The sequence below is a fragment of the Lathyrus oleraceus genome, chromosome 4, assembly GCF_024323335.1.
Source record: "Lathyrus oleraceus cultivar Zhongwan6 chromosome 4, CAAS_Psat_ZW6_1.0, whole genome shotgun sequence".
In the NCBI taxonomy this organism is placed as follows: domain Eukaryota; kingdom Viridiplantae; phylum Streptophyta; class Magnoliopsida; order Fabales; family Fabaceae; genus Lathyrus; species Lathyrus oleraceus.
In genome coordinates this window covers 488,721,404-488,742,400 of record NC_066582.1, presented here as the reverse complement: position 1 = coordinate 488,742,400, position 20,997 = coordinate 488,721,404, and the positions used below count along the sequence as shown (strand labels likewise).

The 20,997-nt window shown below is 39.1% G+C and overlaps 1 protein-coding gene across 1 annotated transcript; it reads right to left on the bottom strand.

Annotated features, from left to right (window-relative positions):
* Positions 1–745: 745 nt before the first annotated feature.
* LOC127138142 (probable lipid-A-disaccharide synthase, mitochondrial) lies at positions 746–20,841 on the bottom strand. The gene is made up of 3 exons (XM_051064540.1): positions 20,457–20,841; positions 1,316–1,529; positions 746–1,189 (listed from the first exon to the last, which is right to left on the bottom strand). Exons 1-3 carry the CDS (start codon positions 20,839–20,841, stop codon positions 991–993), a joined length of 798 nt encoding a protein of 265 aa, XP_050920497.1. The 3' UTR covers positions 746–990.
* Between the last annotated feature and the right edge of the window lie 156 nt (positions 20,842–20,997).

Below are 20,997 nucleotides of genomic sequence, written 5' to 3'. Positions count from 1 at the left end.
CAAACCACATGAAAAACAATATAGATATTATTAACCAAAAATTAGAGAACCAAATCAATGCACATTCACTTATATGTCAATGACTCACCCAAACAAGTGAGAGAAACATCAGATATTTATCTAAAATCTTAAGATAATAAGAGTATTAGAACTCACATTTATTTCTCAACACAACTCGCATTTGTTTACCAACACAAAGTACTGAGATGTGTGTATTATGTGTCCGCCCTGAGATGTGGTTCTAATATTAAGGGACATTTTGTTACATTTTTTGTTTTTCATCTCGGGGAACTAGTACTCTGGATAAAATAACCCCCTATTATTATGCATCACAAACTCACCAAAAATGGGGTTCGTTTGAGCATATAAGCTTCCTTTTTCTACTTTACGCTAATAAACAAGAATTGCTTCCTAGTACTATTAATAATCATTTGTGTAGGAATGCCAATGATTTGAAAATTAGATTTTTGAGCTTTCCCTTTAAACAAAGATCCAAACAGTTTTTTCCCTTTTTGGCTGAATATGATTTTTGGTTGCAAATTCATTTCATGTGAGTTTTAGTTTTAGTTTCAAAAAAATGACATATATGTGTGAATGAGAAAAAGGACGTTTCTTTTCATAACCTACGTGTACAAAGGGTAGCTTTCACATCATTTCTTGAACATAGATGGGATTTCTGCAATTTTACTGAAGTGAGAATCTTTGTAAATAGCAAGTGTGTTAATACTTGTTCATGGAATTGGAGGAAACGAAAAGGAAGAGAACATTTCGAAGAATATATTAGACATCTACCATGACAACTAATAGTTTTTATTGCAAATATCATTCTAATCATGCAAGCTAAATCGACTCGTTGAAAGCTATTCTCACTAGTTATGTATCAACAGAAAATGTTTCTTCTAACAGTAACAAGTAACTGATTTGCAGCTATAAATGCTTCAAACCTTAAACCTTAGTAGTAATAAATTCAATTCCACATAAACTTGTTTATTAGTCATGAATCACAGACTTCCCATAGTTTAATATAGTCAACGCTGCAACAGCACTTGGACTGTAATCAGGACATTTTCCCGTCAAACTTTGCTTTGCAAGGTTCTGGTTTATTCTTTTTGAAGGCGTTAAAAGCTTGACAAACTTTTGCGCTGAAAGTATTTGTTTTTCTCGACAAACATGATCATGTATTAAATCTCTGCAAAATAAAGGCAGGACATAATGTCAAATATGAGAAATAACTAGTTCCTGTGACGAACATATTCTAAGCTTTTTAGAGACATTCAGAATTAGTATCGCTAATGAAATAATGTTTCAATCTTACTTGAGCAATAGGGCTAGGTTTGCTGGTTCGCACGATAGAAAGAGTGCTTCGAGAATAATGGCTGAATTCAAAAGAATATTGGGAAGTGACATGTATTGTATCTTGGCTTTATACCTAATAAACCATTCAGTCAAAATATGGGCACGGTATGCCATAACACAAGGTAAACGTGCAAGCTGCAGCTCCACAACAACTGTCCCAGATGTGGACTTGGCTAAACAAACATGTGGACTTGGCTAACTTATTGATCAAGTAACTAATTAAAATACATTTGAAATTCGACTAATTAACTAACTCTAATACTCCCCCTCAAATTGGAGGTTGAGGATTATTATCTGTTTGCTTCTTGTTGTTTGTATTGATATTTATGAGATATGAAATGACACCTTGCCAACTGAACCTACTTGGCTGTGTTGCAACCCTTTATACCATAATCAACATGTTGCTTGAGTAAAACAAAAGGTTATACAAACTTTGCCCATGACCAAGAACTCATAATTAAAGTTCAATCCTCCAAACTTATCAAATTAACTAATCTGCCATTTTTTTAATAACCCCGACTAGTCTTGTTAGTGTTGTTATCTTTCCAGAGGAGGATGCAGATCAACAAATATATAATATAGATGCAATTACAGCACTATCTTGCATGTATGCATTAAACAAATTACTTTTCTGTGCCCCAAATATTAGACAAATATATATTTTAAATCCACAACAGAAACATTATCAAATATGTTATAACAAACGCATAAATCCACTAGAGTTCACTATTTTATAAACTGTAACATAAGAAGTAATGTAACCATCAAAACTGAAAATCAAAGTCATACATACTACAATAACAGAAAACAAACAAGGGTCTATATAAAGGAGTACTGGAAAATGAACCTAATATGAGATCTCCTATAAGGCTAACAACATAACTTCCGAATCCAAATACAAACCTTCCTCCCTACATATCATCTAATAGTTCTGTGAATAATCAAAGCTCAAAGGTTGACCAAATGGAGCCTGCAAAGAAAAATAAAGGTATCTTAGCAGTTGCATTATAGAACATCTAAAATCAGAGAATTTAAAAAGGAAGTGAAAAAACTATTCCATGCCCGGGAGGCAAATTCATACACAGAAAAATTAATCATCCATAAAGTGATTCCTTTAATTGGACAAGTTATTCAACTTTGTTCAAAAAGAAAGTGTTGATAGAAAGGGAAAATAACAATACAAGCCGTTTCTTTATTAAATGTGTAATACCCCAAAATTTACCCTTCGTTTTTCCTGGAAGCATACGCTTTTAGGTCATTTAACATTAGAATTAGATCCAAGAAGCTTTATTTATATATAAAAAAAAACGAAAAAAAAATTAAAAAAAATAAAAAAAATAATAAATAAATTAATAAAAAAAAAATCTCAGACTTGGACCTCTCTCAAAAAGCCCACTAAGCTACCAATATTAGGCTATAAATACTAGAGTTTCAGTGAAACAAATTTTGAGATATATTATTCTATTCCTATTACTCTGAGGAAAAAGATAGTGAGAGAAGAGCTAACAGAGTTCAAAGCAGCCTCCAAACCCTGAAGGAAACTCAACTGCACAGAATAACCTTTGCCTCGCATAAACCCTAAAGATTGTTTTGTAAACCTCACGGGTGCAACTCAATTTCAATCAAGTTCTCCAATTAGGTTTGCCCTATATCCATCATCTTTATGCCTTTAATTTGAATGCTCTAAATGTATGAGGTATTATGGGTGAATTTGATACCCTTTTGATGCATGTCCTTTTTGTGAATTTTAATGGCATGATTCATGTGGTTACATTTTGATTTGGGGGCAACCCTTGATTACCCTATTTTTTTTGTCTCTAACCTGTTTGTTGAGTTTTTGTGAGGGCTCACATGACTTTTGCAGGGATAACTTGCGTGGTTTTCCACTTTATTTGTGGGATACCTGTCATACCCCAAAATTTGCCCATTAATCTTTCAAGACATTTTTCAAGACATTGATCCTAAAGGAACAAAGGCCCAGCACACAGGTGGCCCAATCCAGGAAGGACTTAAACTGGCATGCTCGCTAGGCGAGCAAATCCTTCGCCTAGCGAACCCTTCGCTGCACCACTCGCTTAGCGAAGCTTGCGAATACCAGAAATTTTGGGCTTCATTCTGAGCCCATCAGGTCATAAAAACTATTATAAATACCAAGACCTCATTCAGAAAAAGGGGGATCTTTTGGAGGACGAAAAGGAAGAAGGAAAACAAACACAAACATACACAGAGAGCAAACCCTAGAGGCTAACCAGGAGGATTCAGAGCAACCCTGAAAGAAACCCTGAAGGAAACTCATCTGCACAAAGTTTACCTCCTCCCAACTCAATCCGGCACCAACCCTAAGAGTGATCTGCCAATTCAACGGTGCAATTCAATTGCAAACAGGTTTGCACTACCATTACCGCTTTATGTTCCCAATTTACATGTGGCATTACGATTGAATTTATAAATGTATCTTAGGTTTTTGCGTATGGATTTAAGTATGCATGAATGTCTTGAATGTTTAACCATGTGATTTCAGTAATGGACGCCATAGGGTTTGGAGTTTTCTGGAATCGTACTGTTATTAAACCCAAAACCCGCAGCCGTTCGCTAGCACATCGCTAAGCGAACATGTAGCGAATGTTCGCCAAGCCTTCGCTAGGCGAGGCAGTAGCGAACATGACAGTCGTGAAGGTGAGAAAAACAAGAAAGGGGGGTTTGAATTGTTTGAAAAATAAGCGCTTTTGCAAAATGAAATCACACAATGATTTTATACTGGTTCGCTTATAACACAAAGCTACTCCAGTCCACCCGGCCAAGGTGATTTCGCCTTCAACAAGGACTTAATCCACTAATCTTGAAAGATTACAAACAACCCCTAAGAGAGAAGAAAATCTCTTAGTCCTCTCAAGTCTACAGACTACAAGGAGTCACTTGAGGAAATCAAATAAAAATTAGATACAAGATGTGTAATCTAGAGTGCTTCTAAGAAAGCAAATATTACAAACTTAAGAACAAATTTTTCACTTGATAAGCAAAAGCTTAGTGAAATTCTTTGAAGAACAAAGATGTTTTTCTTGAGCGTGATATAATTTCAGTATAGTTTTGGCTAGTGATTTTCTTGTTTACTGAATGAGATTTCTTCTCTATTTATAGGAGTTGAAGTAGAGTTGAAGTAGCGTTGAATCTGTTGGATATTGAGATGTAGTTACGCCATTCCATTAATAGCTTCTGCAGTAGACTTTTTCTCTTAGAAGTGACTACTTACCACAAGTAGTATCTTCTCTCTTGGAAGTGGAGATTAACGTCTCTTTCTAATTGAGGAAATCCATTTGCAGAACTTTAACTTGGCTTAAACGTTACTTCATCATGATTAACAATTCTGATTAGAGTCTTCGTGTATCTGGAGAATCTTGCTTCTGATGTTATCTCTTGAAAGTTCAGATGGCGCTGATAACTTCCAGAGTTTACAGAGGGCATTAGTTCAGAGTCAGAGCTTCTAGACTTTACTTCATGTTCAGATGCTTCTGATACTTTGTAGTTTTGTCCAGAGTCAGAGCTTCTTGAATGAGATTCCTCTTTAGATGCTTCTGATACTTGAGATTTTGCATCTGATCTTGTTTTGCATCTGATGACATCATCAGATTTATTTCTTCTTTCTTTAGAACCCTGCACACTTAGAAACTTTTCGTTAGGGTGCCATTTTTGGTTTCATCCTTTGTTATCATCAAAATCATGGAATCTGTTGTAGAACAATTTTTGTTCTTACAATCTCCCCCTTTTTGATGATGACAAAACAAATAAAATTATCAGATAAAACATGAAAAATATTAGATCAGATAGACAAAAGCTCCCCCTGAGTTAGTACTAGGGAGTTCAGAAGTTCTTACCAGAGCTTTCCAAGCAATAAGATTTCTGAAAACTTTCTGCAATTTCTTAATTTTAATGTTAGAGTTATTTAATCAGAGCTATTATTTAATCAGAGCTATTTATATCAGAACTATTTCTATAATTGTTGCAGAATGCTTAAGGTTTTAGACATAATTTTCATCAGAGCTATTAATAATTTCTCCCCCTTTTTGGCATAATCAAAAAGGCATAAAAAGAATAATAAAGAGAAAAACACTTCATTAAAAAGCACAAAGGCAAACAGCAGTCAAAACATCAGATTTAACAGAATATCAGAGCTAAAGAGAAGACAGAAGCAAAAAGACTAGGCAAGCAAACAAAATAAATCCTAAGTGCCTAAGGGTTCGGAGGTTGAGGAAGTCTCTGAAGCAACATGGCAAACATGTTCTGGATGTTTTCATTCAAAGCATCTTGCTTGTCCATCCTGGCACGAAGCTCATTCTGATCTTTCTTGATCTCTTGCTGATCTTGCTTGATCTCCTTCAGAGTGTTAAGAATCAGAGGGATCGCAGAGGAAGACTCCCCCTGAATCAGAGCCTGCTGAGCTTCAGCTTCAGCAGCAGCTTGGGCTTCTGCATCTGCCTTAGCCTTGGCTTCAGCTTCCTGAATCCTTAGAAGTTCTGCTTCCTTTGCCAGGCGTTCTTCTTCCAACCTCTTGGCTTCTTCTGCTTCCATGGCCAACCTTTCTTCCTCTAATCTCTTGGCCTCAGCTTCTCTAGCCAGTCTCTCTTGGAGTCTTTCCTCAGAGTCTCTGATGTAGCCATTTCTGACTTGTTCAGAGATACTCTTCAGCCTATAAGACTCAGAGGTCATCCAACTAATGACTCTGTTCCAGTGTGTCCTAACAGATTTAGGATCATCACTTACTTCAGAGTTTTTAGCCAGAGACTTGATCTTCTGGACTGAGGCTTCTGCAACCTGTATAATGGCCTCCTCAAGGGTAGGTATGGTAAGTTCAGGTTCAGGTTCAGGTGAATGAGGTGGAGAGTTTTGAGGGCTGAGATTTAGAGGTTGAGGTTCAGTTTGTTGAGGTTCAGATTCTGCTTGAAGTTCAGAATCTGCGTCTGGTTGAAGACTAGGGGATGAAGCATATAGTGGATTTAGGTCTAAAGGGTCAGAGTCTGGTCCAGGTACAGCGGGGATAAATGGTGGAGTGATATTAGAGGTGAATGGATCAGATGGTTGAGTTTCAGAGGGTAAGGTTGTTGTTTGTTGTGGTGGAAGTGAAGTTTGGAGGGGAGAGGTTACTTCAGATTGTCTTGAGGGTTGTGGAGCGAAATTTTTAGCATAAATTTCAGCTATTGTTGGGGAGTTTGGGTCAGAGTGTTCTTGATCAGAGGACTCATGATCAGATAACTCTTGGTCAGAAGAAGGGGAAAGGTAAGGGGGTGAGGAAGAGCTGTGGTGATATAGTTGATTAGGGTCAGAGGTTGTTGTGAAATTACGAGCAATTTTTAGAACAGGTGGAGGTTGAGAGGTTCTGATGGTTGAAGGAGGGATTTCAGAGGTTGTAAATATTGGTTGAGAGGAGAGAGGGTTAGAGGAAGCCATTATAGATTCAGAAGAGACAGGAGGAATAGACTTACCAGAAGAGACATTCAGAGGTGCTGAAGCTTTGGTGCCAGAGGTTTCTCCAAGTCTGGCTTTCTTTGCCTTCCTTGCTTCCTCAGCTATCTTCTTCTCAGAAAGACCTCTTTTGTATCTGACCAAATCTTCTACAGAGTCCAGACAGTCTTCAAGGCGGAAATCAGAAATATCAATGCCTTCATCCAGACGATCCTGAAGGTAGATAGCAATGGCATCTCTGGGTTCATTCTTGAAGAACCTTTCAAGGCCATGAGGCATCTTCCTCTGATCCTTCAGAGCTTCCCAGGTCACATCCATAGTGGGCTTGACTCTGATGTCTTTGATGATTCCCATACTCCTCAGATTTTTGGCATTCAGAGGCTTTCCCACATCAATTGCCAGATCATCCATACATCTGGTCTTCTCCAGAGCATCTACCAAGCCATGCTCAATGAAGACATCAGAGAGCAATCTTCCCAGAGGAATGTAGGATCTGGGCTTCATATTATTCCTGGTTTCTCTGACTGAATCCCTCAGATATCTGAAGAGGAGAACAGGGAGGTTGATCGGAATACCCTTCTGAATGCAATATAAGATGCATTTCTGATCAGCATTGATATAATCTGAAGAGTTGGAGGCTGGACGATGATGGATTGTTCCCAGAATAATCTTCAGCCAAACTCGGAGGTTCTGATGAAGCTCCTTGTTCTTAGAGGGGTTTCCTTCAACATTTGCTTTGAAGATTGTAGGGTTAATGACTTCTGTGATGCGCTTGGACCTTGGAGGAATGTTGTAAATCCTTTTACCTCCAGCTTTCTCCATGTTTAGCAAGGAAGCAATTGATGCTTCAGTGATGACAATCTTCACACCCAGAACAAACGAGACAATGAACTGGTCATCAGCATCTGCACATCTCCAGAACTCCTTCACCAGAAGAGGATAGATTGGACCATACAATCTGTTGAAGTAGTTTTCCCAACCTTGCTTGCGAAGATCTTCAGTGAGATCAACGCCATTTCTTCTTAAATTCTCAAAATCTACCAGCGATTCACACAGTACATCTAAATCTTCAAAGGGAGTTGAAAGGTTTATGTGTTGTTCACGTTCAAGAATGTGAGGTTCTTTGTAGACTGGGGTCGTGGTGACGCCTATAACCAGGGGTGTTTGAGTGTTTGTGGTTTGGGGATTAGAAGCGGCTTCCATTTGTTGGGAGAAGTTAAAAACTTCTTGCTCTTGAGGATTCATGAAGAAATTGATGAAGAAGATGAAGAACTGAGAAGGTTGCAGAGAAAACTTCGAGAGAGGGTTTAGGGTTTAAGAGTGAGTGAGAGTGATAAGTGTGAAAAGTGAGAGAAAGTGTTTATATACTAAGGGTAAAAACACATGCAAAACGACACACATACCAGCGTTAGCACAAAAACCAAAATAGCACGTTTGGGGGAAAAATGATTACAGCTCATTAATGAATGTCTAATCCCAACAGTAAGCACACTGCTCAAGGAGATTTCAAGCGTTCTGACCTTTGATTTCTTTTGACAGCTGTCTAGAAGTTCTAGGGTTAGACGCATGTTCCCCACGTGTTGATGTATCTGATCTTCAGGAATACCAAAGGATTTCTGAAGATTTCTAACTCAGATATCTTCTTAACTTGGTAGAAGTATCAGAGTCAGAGGCAGAAGTGTATTTGTTTTTATCAGATTCTCATTTTACATGTTCAGAGCCAAATTTTACTCAGGGCAGTTTTTAATGTTCAGATTTTCTAATATAAAACGAAATCTATCTTCAGCCAGAGGCTTAGTAAAGATATCTGCCCATTGATGTTCTGTATCAATGAACTTCAGCGTTACAATTCCTTTCTGAACATAGTCTCTAATAAAATGATGTTTTATTTCTATGTGTTTGGCTCTGGAATGTAGAATAGGATTCTTACTCAAACAAATAGCAGCAGTATTATCACAAAGGATAGGAATGTTACTCTCAAAGATTTGAAGATCTTCTAGCTGATGTTTCATCCAGAGCATCTGAGTTGTGCACAGTGATGCTGAGATATATTCTGCTTCTGCAGTTGATAGAGCGATAGTTGACTGTCTTTTGCTAGCCCAGGAGATTAGATTGTTTCCCAGAAGCTGGCAATTTCCAGATGTGCTTTTTCGTTCTATTCTATCTCCTGCATAATCTGCATCACAATAACCAGAAAGCCTATACTCTGATGTTTTATCATACATCAGGCCCAGGTTAGGAGTTCCTTTCAGATACTTAAGAATTCTCTTAACAGCTGTTAAATGAGATTCTCTAGGATCTGATTGGAATCTGGCACAAAGACAGACGCTAAAGAGAATATCAGGACGAGTAGCAGTCAGATAGAGAAGAGAGCCTATCATACCTCGATAGAGCTTCTGACAAACCTTGTTGCTTACCTCTTCCTTTTCCAGAATGCAAGTTGGGTGCATAGGAGTCTTTGCAGAGTTGCATTCAGACATATCAAACTTCTTCAGAACATCTTTAATGTACTTGCTTTGATGAATGTACGTGACTTCTGGAGTTTGATTGATTTGAATTCCCAGAAAGAACTTTAGTTCTTGCATTAGACTCATTTCAAATTCTGCCTGCATTAACTTGGAAAATTCTTGGCAAACAGAGATATTAGCAGAACCAAAAATAATGTCATCAACATAAATTTGGCATATCATGAGATCATTTTTATGATTTTTACAGAAGAGTGTAGAATCAACTTTCCCTCTGATAAAATTTTGTTCCAGAAGAAAATTGCTCAGACGTTCATACCAAGCTCTGGGAGCTTGTTTAAGTCCATATAAAGATTTTTAAGTTTGAAAACATGTTCTGGAAAGTTTGAATTTTCAAAGCCTGGAGGTTGATTAACATACACTTCTTCTGAAATATAACCATTAAGAAATGCACTCTTGACATCCATTTGGTATAATTTTATAGAGTGATTAATAGCAAATGATACAAGAAGACGAATAGACTCTAACCTTGCGACTGGAGCAAAAGTTTCATTATAATCAATACCTTCTTGTTGACTATAACCTTGAGCTACCAGTCGTGCTTTGTTTCTGACAACTTCTCCTTTCTCGTTCAGTTTGTTTCTGAAAACCCATCTGGTTCCAATGACATGAGTGCCTCTGGGTTTAGGAACGAGATCCCAGACATCATTCTTGGAGAATTGATCTAACTCTTCTTGCATAGCTGCCACCCAATCATTATCTTGAAGAGCTTCATCACAGGACGTAGGCTCAATCAGAGACACTAGTCCCAGAGGAATATCTTCAGAAGTTCTGAAGGTAGATCTGGTTCTAACAGGTTCATCTTTGTTTCCCAAAATCAAATCTTCAGATACGTTGCTACGACTCTTGACTTTCCTTGGAATTTCTGGAGATTTAATTTCTTCAGAGTCGGGAGTGACAGTTGCTTCTGGAGTTTTCTCAGATTCTACCAGAGTGATTTCCAAATCTGCAAACTTTTCAACTAGCTTTGACTTTTCAGGGTCAAGCTTATCATCAAATCTAACATGAATTGATTCCTCCACAATTTTGGTTTCTGTGTTGTATACTCTGTAGCCTTTAGAGCGTTCTGAGTATCCTAACATAATACCTTTTGTGCTTTGGAATCAAACTTGTTCAGATGTTCTTTAGTATTTAATATAAAGCAAATGCATCCAAAAGGATGAAAATATGAAATGTTGGGTTTTCTTCCCTTACACAGTTCATAGGGAGTCTTATCCAGAATAGGTCTAATAGAGATTCTATTCTGAATGTAACACGCTGTATTTACAGCTTCTGCCCAAAAGTGCTTTGCTACATTTGTTTCATTGATCATGGTTCTGGCCATTTCTTGGAGTGTCCTATTCTTCCTCTCTACAACTCCATTTTGTTGTGGAGTTCTAGGGCAGGAGAAATCATGGGATATTCCATTAGAATCAAATAATTCTTCAAAATCTTTATTTTCAAATTCTCCACCATGATCACTTCTGACTCTAATAATTTTAGAGTCAAATTCTTTTTGCACTTTAGAACAGAAACTGGTGAATACAGAGTGAGACTCACTCTTGTGCCTTAGGAATTTTACCCATGTCCAGCGGCTGTAATCATCAACGATTACTAGTCCATACTTCTTTCCATTGACTGATGCTGTTTTCACAGGACCAAATAAGTCAATGTGAAGAAGCTCCAGAGGCTTGGAGGTAGAAACAACATTTTTCTTTTTAAAAGATGTTTTTGAAAACTTTCCTTTCTGGCAAGCTTCACACAGAGCATCTGAAGAAAACTTCAGTTTAGGTAAGCCTCTGACTAACTCAAGTTTAGTTAGCTGAGAAAGTTTTCTCATGCTAATGTGGCCTAAGCGTCTATGCCATACCCATTGCTCTTCGTGAACTGACATTAAACATTTAACATTTTGATCTTTTAAATCAGAAAGATTTATTTTATAAATGTTGTTTTTCCTCTTGCCTGTGAAAAGGACAGAGCCATCGTTCTGACTAATGGCTTTACACGTTTTTTGATTAAAGATTACATCATAACCGTTATCACTTAATTGACTTATGGATAACAAGTTATGCATTAATCCTTCTACATAAAGAACATCAGATATAGAGGGAAGAGTACCGTTACCAATAGTTCCGGAGCCTCTGATCCTTCCTTTCTGATCTCCTCAAAGCCTACGAAGCCAGCGTCTTTAAGTTCCAGGCTTTGGAACATAGACTTTCTTCCCGTCATATGTCGCGAGCATCCAGAGTCCAGGTACCATGACTGGTGTCTGAACTTTGCTGCATAGGATATCTGCAACATAGATAATCTTATCTTTCGGTACCCAGAATCTCTTGGGTCCTTTTAGATTAGTTTTCCCAGAGTTTCTTACAACTTTGGGTCTTCTAGCATTTTTAAATTTGTGTTCTTGTGTGTGTGTGTAATGATATGAAAAAGGAGATTTAAGCTGGTTACTGGTAGAAGTTTTATCAGAATCAGAATCATACCCAATTCCCCTTTTATTATTCTGACTTACTCCATAAATCATGGATGCCATAATACTCCTATCTATTCCACTCTTCAGAAACTTCTGAAAGACTTCTTCATATTTATAAATAATTTCATTTGAAGTTTGTGGTGCTTGAGACAACACTTCTTCTAATTCTAAGCTTTTCGTTTTAGCTTCATCTCTTTCTAACGTTAAAGATATGATTGTATCATCTCTTGCTAGAATTGTTGTCTCAAGTTTACTACACTCTTCAGATTTTGCTTTAAGAAGGCCTTTGATGTTTTTAACTTTTTGTTTTAATTTCTGAAGAGAGGTAAGAGTTTCTGATAAACATGATTCTAAGTCAGATCTAGAAAGTTCAGAAAATACCTCTTCAGATTCTTCATCTGAGCTGCTGGATGTGGTAGCCATAAAAGCTACGTTGGCCTGTTCATCAGAGTCAGATTCTGATGATTCGGATTCACTATCGTCCCAGGTGGCCATTAATCCCTTCTTTGTTCTGAAGGCATTTTTCTTGAAGCTTTCTTTCTTAGAGTTATCTTTCTTCAGCTTGGGGCATTCATTTCTATAATGACCTGTTTCTTTACATTCAAAACAGGTAATATCTTTATTAGGTTTACCTTTTGAAGTTGACTCTGATCTATCCCCTCTGGGTCTTGATCTTCTGAAGTTGTTGTTGTTCCTTCTTTTCCAGAGTTGCTTAACTCTTCTGGTTAGTAAGGACAGTTCTTCTTCATCATCAGAGTCTTCAGGTTCAGAGTCGTCAGTATCTGCAGTTTCTGCCTGGAGAGCTTTGGTTCTGTCTGACTTCCGTCTTTCAGGTCTGGACTTCAGCGCCACTGACTTGTTCCTTTTCTGAGGCTCATCCTCCTCTAGTTCTATCTCATGGCTTCTGAGAGAACTAACAAGTTCTTCAAGGCTGATATTATTCAGATCCTTTGATAACTTCAGAGCAGTAACCATTGGTCTCCATTTCTTTGGCAGACTTCTGACTATCTTCTTAACATGATCTGCAGTCGTGTATCCTTTGTCTAGCACTTTAAGACCTGCAATAAGAGTTTGGAATCTGGAAAACATAGCTTCTATAGCTTCGTCATCTTCCATCTTGAAGGCTTCATATTTCTGGATCAACGCCAGAGCCTTCGTCTCCTTGACTTGGGAGTTTCCTTCATGGGTCATCTTCAGAGAGTCAAGTATATCTTTAGCCGTCTCTCTGTTGGTGATCTTTTCGTATTCGTTGTATGATATAGCATTTAGAAGTATTGTTCTGGCCTTGTGATGATTTTTGAACTCACGTTTCTGATCTTCTGACATTTTGCTTCTGGGAACTTCAGCTCCATTTAAGGTTGGAGGTTTGTATCCATCTGTGACAATGTCCCAGAGGTCAGCATCATAACCCAGAAAGAAACTTTCGATTCTATCTTTCCAGTAATCAAACTTTTCTCCATCAAAAACAGGAGGCTTGGCATTGTAAGAATCTTTCTCATTTGAGTGGGCCATTTGTTTTTCTCGCACTGGATCTCTCTACACGGTTAAGTGTTTGATTTGAAAATCAATAACAGAGCCGGAGCTCTGATACCAATTGAAGGTGAGAAAAACAAGAAAGGGGGGTTTGAATTGTTTGAAAAATAAGCGCTTTTGCAAAATGAAATCACATAATGATTTTATACTGGTTCGCTTATAACACAAAGCTACTCCAGTCCACCCGGCCAAGGTGATTTCGCCTTCAACAAGGACTTAATCCACTAATCTTGAAAGATTACAAACAACCCCTAAGAGAGAAGAAAATCTCTTAGTCCTCTCAAGTCTACAGACTACAAGGAGTCACTTGAGGAAATCAAATAAAAATTAGATACAAGATGTGTAATCTAGAGTGCTTCTAAGAAAGCAAATATTACAAACTTAAGAACAAATTTTTCACTTGATAAGCAAAAGCTTAGTGAAATCTTTGAAGAACAAAGATGTTTTTCTTGAGCGTGATATAATTTCAGTATAGTTTTGGCTAGTGATTTCTTGTTTACTGAATGAGATTTCTTCTCTATTTATAGGAGTTGAAGTAGAGTTGAAGTAGCGTTGAATCTGTTGGATATTGAGATGTAGTTACGCCATTCCATTAATAGCTTCTGCAGTAGACTTTTTCTCTTAGAAGTGACTACTTACCACAAGTAGTATCTTCTCTCTTGGAAGTGGAGATTAACGTCTCTTTCTAATTGAGGAAATCCATTTGCAGAACTTTAACTTGGCTTAAACGTTACTTCATCATGATTAACAATTCTGATTAGAGTCTTCGTGTATCTGGAGAATCTTGCTTCTGATGTTATCTCTTGAAAGTTCAGATGGCGCTGATAACTTCCAGAGTTTACAGAGGGCATTAGTTCAGAGTCAGAGCTTCTAGACTTTACTTCATGTTCAGATGCTTCTGATACTTTGTAGTTTTGTCCAGAGTCAGAGCTTCTTGAATGAGATTCCTCTTTAGATGCTTCTGATACTTGAGATTTTGCATCTGATCTTGTTTTGCATCTGATGACATCATCAGATTTATTTCTTCTTTCTTTAGAACCCTGCACACTTAGAAACTTTTCGTTAGGGTGCCATTTTTGGTTTCATCCTTTGTTATCATCAAAATCATGGAATCTGTTGTAGAACAATTTTTGTTCTTACAAGTCGCTGATTTTTCTTCTGTTCTATTCTATGCTTATCTGATATGTTTTATTATAATCATGTATTATCTGCCTGACATCATTACTGCTGTGGTTCTCTTGTTTGGTGCAACTCTCGATTGCACCCCGTTTTGGTATTCTAACCCGTTTGTTGAATTTTTGTGGGGGCTCACATACTCCCGAAGAAGGTAGCTTGCTAGGTATTCCACTTTATTTGTGGGATACCCTTGTGGAGATTCATCCTAATTACCTAACTGATTACAAACGTTGCCTTTGAATACATATGATCTTGGTCCCCTCTTTGTTGCCTTACGGTATTATGGTCATGTCCCGCGAATGTGGGGATACACTTAGCAAAGACCCTTCGATTAAATCATCATGCCCCTATAAGATGAATCATAGTCCCTCGGATATTGCCTTCGAATGTATGATTTTGTCCCTCGATGACCCTTCGTTGTAGCCTACGGATAAATGATGATCATCCCTTCGAATGCTAAGGTATCCTTACAAATGTTGCCTTCAACGACCAATCGATGACCCTACGATGTCCCTTTACATCCAAAGGATAAGACTACTTACTTCTCAATAGTAAGGACAGTTTTACCCTCCTAAGGATAGGAAATACCCATAAAGACCTCGGGTAGGTATAACTCTTAAATGCTTACTCACAACTTAAAATGCTTTTCACACCTCACACTTTCAAAACATCTTTTTAGAAAATCACCACTTGGTATACATTCGTACTAGAATCATTACCGAGTTATATTTTTCTAAACAACTTTCAAAATTAAATGAGATAACCACTTTGTATACATTCATACAAGAATCATTACAAAGTTAAATTCTCCTTTCTAAACACTTCTCAAATACTTTTTCAAACAAGAAAAACGTAAGTGATTAAGCAATTAAGAGCCCATGGATAACCATGGATACGAAGGGTGCTAACACCTTCCCTTTGTATAATGTACCTCCCGAACCCAAAATCTAATCAAGGTCTTTCCTATTCTTTTCCACCTTTCCTTATTGGATAAAAGAAATGTCGGTGGCGACTCTTGCTATCCGCGACATTTGCTTTCCAAAGCAAAAACACCACAAAAGTCAGTTCACCGTATGACAATACCCCTTGGAGGTTTCATTCCGATTACCTGTACTGACTCACTTTCTTTGATGGTGTTTACTTGGAAGGATCCCTGGGTTTCCCATTCCTCTAACTGCTGTTACTTTGGATCTTTATCCGCGTGGTACTTTTACATTTTTCCCGCATTTTACTGCTTTCCTAGCTGGAAGACCTCGATAGGAGGCAATGTTTTTGTGTGTTTTTTTTTACAGGTTCCTTCGTCAAGGACTGCCTTTTTGCATGAGTTCACCAAACCCTAACCCTTCATTGATTTTTCTTCTCCTAAACACACGTTTACTCCTTCTACTACAGGTGAGTAAGTCTCCAAAGGTCGAGCATCCGGTAGATTGCGTAGTAACGTCGTTCGTCCAAAACCCAATCCATAACCCCGTAGTTAGCCGAACTACGGCTTGCTCTGATTCTCATTCCAGATGAGATACGTAGGCATAAGACGCGATGTCTTAGCGAGCACACATCCCCTCAACCCATAGGTCAGTCGAGCTACGAAGACTCTGATTCTCGTATTCAGATGAGATACGTATGCAGTGGATGCGACATCCGTGCGAGTCATTTTCATTTAACCCCTTTTTTAGTAAACAACACAAGATAAACTCACACCCTTTAGACAAGAACTACAAAAGTGGATCCCGTAGAGTACTACGGATGCGTAGGGGTGCTAATACCTTCCCTTCACATAACCGACTCCCGAACCCAAGATTTGGTTGCGAGACCCCGTCTTGTCCTTTCCTTTTTCAGGTTTACTTCGAGCGTTTCCTTTCCCTCCTTTGGGATGAATAACGCACGGTGGCGACTCTTCTGTCATTTTCTTTCGCCGGTTGTTTTTTCGCACACTGTATTTTTCAGGTTGCGACAAAATGCATATGCTTCCCCTTACAGATAACCACCAGATCATATCAAAAAATCACTAATATTTGTGATTAGAAGATAGTTAAATAAATATTTCAATTGTTTGTTTTTTTATTAATAAAGCAAAGGTCACTAGGGGATCATCGGGTTCCCTTTTTAGGGAGTACACGCCTTAGATAGAGCGCTTGTTGTGAATATTGGCGCTATGGTGGGATGATAAATCCTAATTTTCTGCATTTTGAAGCAGCGGCGGCAGCAAATCACAGTCAAATAGCAGCACAATTTCCCTTTCGAAAGGCTGTTCTGTCCTTTTCCAATTTAAATTCATGTTTCCCTACCTCTCTTCCTAGTGATTCACCAAAAACAAAGACATGGAAGAGATAACTCTATTCTACTCTGCATTTCTATAACTGCGAAGATCAAAAGTAGCATAAAAACTGTCTCTGGTGACGGTGGAGGCATTTTCTGGCATGTTCAAGTTCAGGTTCTCTACACTTTCTCGGCTTGGTTTATAGGTTCTTACATTGTTTTTGACATTTGTGAATTCCAAATGCAAAGACCAACCAGCACCCAACAAACACAATAGACACACTGCTCTGATAGTGATTTTAAAGACTCACTTGTTATTTCAAATGTTATATTGGGCTATGATTTTGAATGTAAGCGAACAATTATAAGGTAAATTATAAGTATTGAGTATGACTATTGTTTCAATCAAAATGGTCAACCCAAAACACACAGGTAATTTAAGAAATTATTAGATTTATTGCAAGCATGTCATGGTATTTGCAGCTAATAATACAGAAATCACTCAGCAAACTCAACATGGTAAAAACATTAAGTGAAATAAATGTGGTTTACCTGGTAAACAACATGTCTAAATTGGTCATATGAATGTTCATACATCATTGTAGGACTTGTGCCATTTGACCCAACTGATTAAAAGTAATGTCATACTGAGCAAATGAAGGTTGAGCTTTTGGCAAATTAAAGGGCACCAAATTAACTGCGGAGGCTGAGAGACTCCTTGTATACCTGAACCAATAATTAAATTCAATCTAATTAGTAAGCCAACTAATATATTTAGACCCTATTTGGAATCAACAACTTAAATAAGTGCTTATGACATAGGTGCCTATCATATAAATGTTGATGTATAAACTATTTTTATAACAAAGGATAAAATAAAGTCAAACAGTTCCCATAAAAGTTATAAGTTGCTTTCATAAGCAATCGTGAAAGCTTGTGGGTGTGTCATACGTTGTTCCTATAAGCTATCCCTATAATGCACTGACACAAACACGCACACAAGACACGACACTAACACAAATACACCGATAACAATTTAAGAAAATGAATTGATTGAATGCAACATGTGTCATCGTCGTATCTGACACCAAACACACCTTCAATCACTTGCATACAAGTTATAAGTTGTTTTCAAAGCAATCATGAGAGCTTGTGGGTGTCTCATAAGTTGTTTCCATAAGCTATCCCTATAATGCACCGACACAAACACGCACACAAGACACGAGACTAACACATCTACACTAATAATAATTAAAGAACCAAACCCTAAGATTGATCACGTTTTAATAGCTTTATACCTGCCACTGTATATACATAAAGAAGATAAAAAGCCCTGCCCACTCAGCACCAACCAGACCTGCAAAGAAATTGCCGGAGAATATTTTCCCCACAAATGCGGCAATAACACAGCAAAAGACCATGTTGGATATGATCTTGCAAAAGACCATGTTGGATATGATGTTCCATGGAAACTTTGATGACATGTGACTAAAAGAAAGGATGGAGTACTCCTTCACGAACCATGAATGTACCACAAAACCCACTGATTCAATCCAGAACATAGTAGTTTCGTTTTCTGGAGCGGTAATCCAACCATCTTGTTGAATAACAAATGCAATGTACCCTCCCATGGCCAGAAAAAACTTGCACGTTAAGTCTGAAAACAATTCATTGAATTGCATCCTTTTAAAGACGTCATCAATATCATGGTGGGTCCCTTCGCCGGAAGTTTGACGTTTTCAGGAAGACTCTTTGGTGGTGGATTTTTCATTTCCCGGCGACTGCTCGCCGTCGTCGGAACTTTTACCTTTTTGGCAGGCTTCTCCCTTTCCCGATGACTGCCTGTCGAAAATTTCGTGTGTTGGGGAAGACTCTTTGGTGGTGGATTTTTCATTTTCCGGCGACTGCTTGCCGTCGTCGGAACTTTTACCTTTTTGGCTGGCTTCTTCCTTTCCCGATGACTGCCCGGCGTCGAAAATTTCGTGTGTTGGGGAATACGAATACTCTTTGGTGGTGGATTTTTCATTTCCCGACGAGTGCTTGCCTTCGTCGGAACTTTTACCTTTTTGGCTGGCTTCTACCTTTCCCGATGACTACCCGGCGTCGAAAATTTCCTGTGTTGGGGAATACTCTTTGGTGGTGGATTTTTCATTTCCCGGCGATTGCTTGCCGTCGTCGGAACTTTTACCTTTTTGGCAGGCTTCTCCCTTTCCCGATGACTGCCCGACGTCGAAAATTTCGTGTGTTGGGGAATACTCTTTGGTGGTGGATTTTTCATTTCCCGACGATAGCTTGCCGTCGTCGGAACTTTTACCTTTTTGGCTGGCTTCTCCCTTTCCCGATGACTGCCCAACGTCGAAAATTTCGTGTGTTGGGGAAGACTCTTTGGTGGTGAATTTTTCATTTCTCGGCGACTGCTCGCCGTCGTCGGAACTTTTACCTTTTTTGGCTGGCTTCCCCCTTTCCCGATGACTGCCTGTCGTAAAATTTCGTGTGTTGGGGAAGTCTCTTTGGTGGTGGATTTTTCATTTTCAGGCGACTGCTTAACGTCGTCGGAACTTTTACCTTTTTGGCTGGCTTCTCCCTTTACCGATGACTGCCCGGCGTAAAAAATTTTGTGTGTTCGGGAATACTCTTTGGTGGTGGATTTTTCATTTCCCGGCGACTGCTTGCTTCGTCGGAACTTTTACCTTTTTGACTGGCTTCTCCCTTTCCTGATGACTGCACGGTGTCGAAAATTTCGTGTGTCGGGGAATACTCTTTGGTGGTGGATTTTATCATTTCCGGCGACTTCTTACCGTCGTCGGAACTTTTACCTTTTTGGCCGGCTTCTCCCTTTCCCGATGACTGCCCGGCGTCGAAAATTTCGTGTGTTAGGGAATACTCTTTGGTGGTGGATTTTTCATTTCCCGGCGATTGCTTGTCGTCGTCGGAACTTTTACCTTTTTGGCTGGCTTCTCCCTTTCTCGATGACTGCTCGACATCGAAAATTTCGTGTGTTGGGGAATACTCTTTGGTGGTGGATTTTTTATTTCCCGACGACTGCTTGCCGTCGTTGGAACTTTTACCTTTTTGGCTGGCTTCTCCCTTTCCCGATGACTGCCCGACATGGAAAATTTTGTGTGTTGGGGAATACTCTTTGGTGGTGGATTTTTCATTTCCCGACGACTGCTTGTCGTCGTCGGAACTTTTACCTTTTTGGCTGGCTTTTCCCTTTCCCAATGACTGCTCGGCGTCGAAAATTTCATGTGTTGGGGAATACTCTTTGGTGGTGGATTTTTCATTTCCCGGCGATTGCTTGCCGTCGTCGGAACTTTTACCTTTTTGGCTAGTTTCTCCCTTTCCCGATGACTACCCGACGTCGAAAATTTCATGTGTTGGGGAAGACTCTTTCGTGGTGGATTTTTCATTTCCCGGCGACTACTTGCTGTCGTCGGAACTTTTACCTTTTTGGCTGGCTTCTCCCTTTCCCGATGACTGCTCGGCGTCGAAAATTTCGTGTGTTGGGGAATACTCTTTGGTGGTGGATTTTTCATTTCCCGGCGATTGCTTGTCGTCGTCGGAACTTTTACCTTTTTGGCTGGCTTCTCCCTTTCCCGATTACTGCTCGGCGTCGAAAATTTCGTGTGTTGGGGAATACTCTTTGGTGGTGGATTTTTGATTTCCCGGCGACTGCTTGCCGTCGTTGGAACTTTTACCTTTTTGGCTGGACTGCTTGCCAGAAGTTTCACCTTTTCTCGATGACTGCCCGGCGTCGAAAATTCCGTCTGTTGAGGAAGACTCTTTTCTGGTGGGCGATGACTGCTCGGCGTCTTTTCCCAATGACTCATCTAAAGGCCACGGTGAGTCTTCGGAAATACTGGGAATTTTGAATTTTGTTGGGATTCGCCAGTGCCATGGATGGGATTCCAATGTTGATTCTTTGATGGGTATTTCTTTAGATTGTGAATGCTGGGATGTTTCTGCGTGTGACTCGGTTCTTTTTCTTGACATTGACTTCTTGTCAATGCTGAAACCTTCTACCGGTGACTCCTCTGTGGGTCTTTCATTAGCCGCTATCTGCTCGGTTCTTTTTCTTGGCATTGACTTCTTGTCAATGCTGAAACCTTCTACCGGAGACTCCTCTGTGGGTCTTTCTTTTGCCGCTATCTGCTCGCCAGTGCTAGTGTTCAGGGTATGGGAGCTACGTGGGGAAGAGGGTGGATGGGAGCTGCTTGGGGAAGAGGGTGGGGAAAGGGT

Bases quoted from the DNA above. Each gene is read 5' to 3' on its own strand.
- LOC127138142 (XM_051064540.1), bottom strand. From the start codon at position 20,841: ATGCCAAGAAAAAGAACCGAGCAGATAGCGGCTAATGAAAGACCCACA. The intron at 1,530-20,456 runs GTAAAAGTTCCA...ATGTTTGTTTAG, and splicing joins CAAGCAGTCCAGCCAAAAAG to CCAAGTCCACATCTGGGACA. The intron at 1,190-1,315 runs GTAAGATTGAAA...TTTATTTTGCAG, and splicing joins AACCTAGCCCTATTGCTCAA to AGATTTAATACATGATCATG.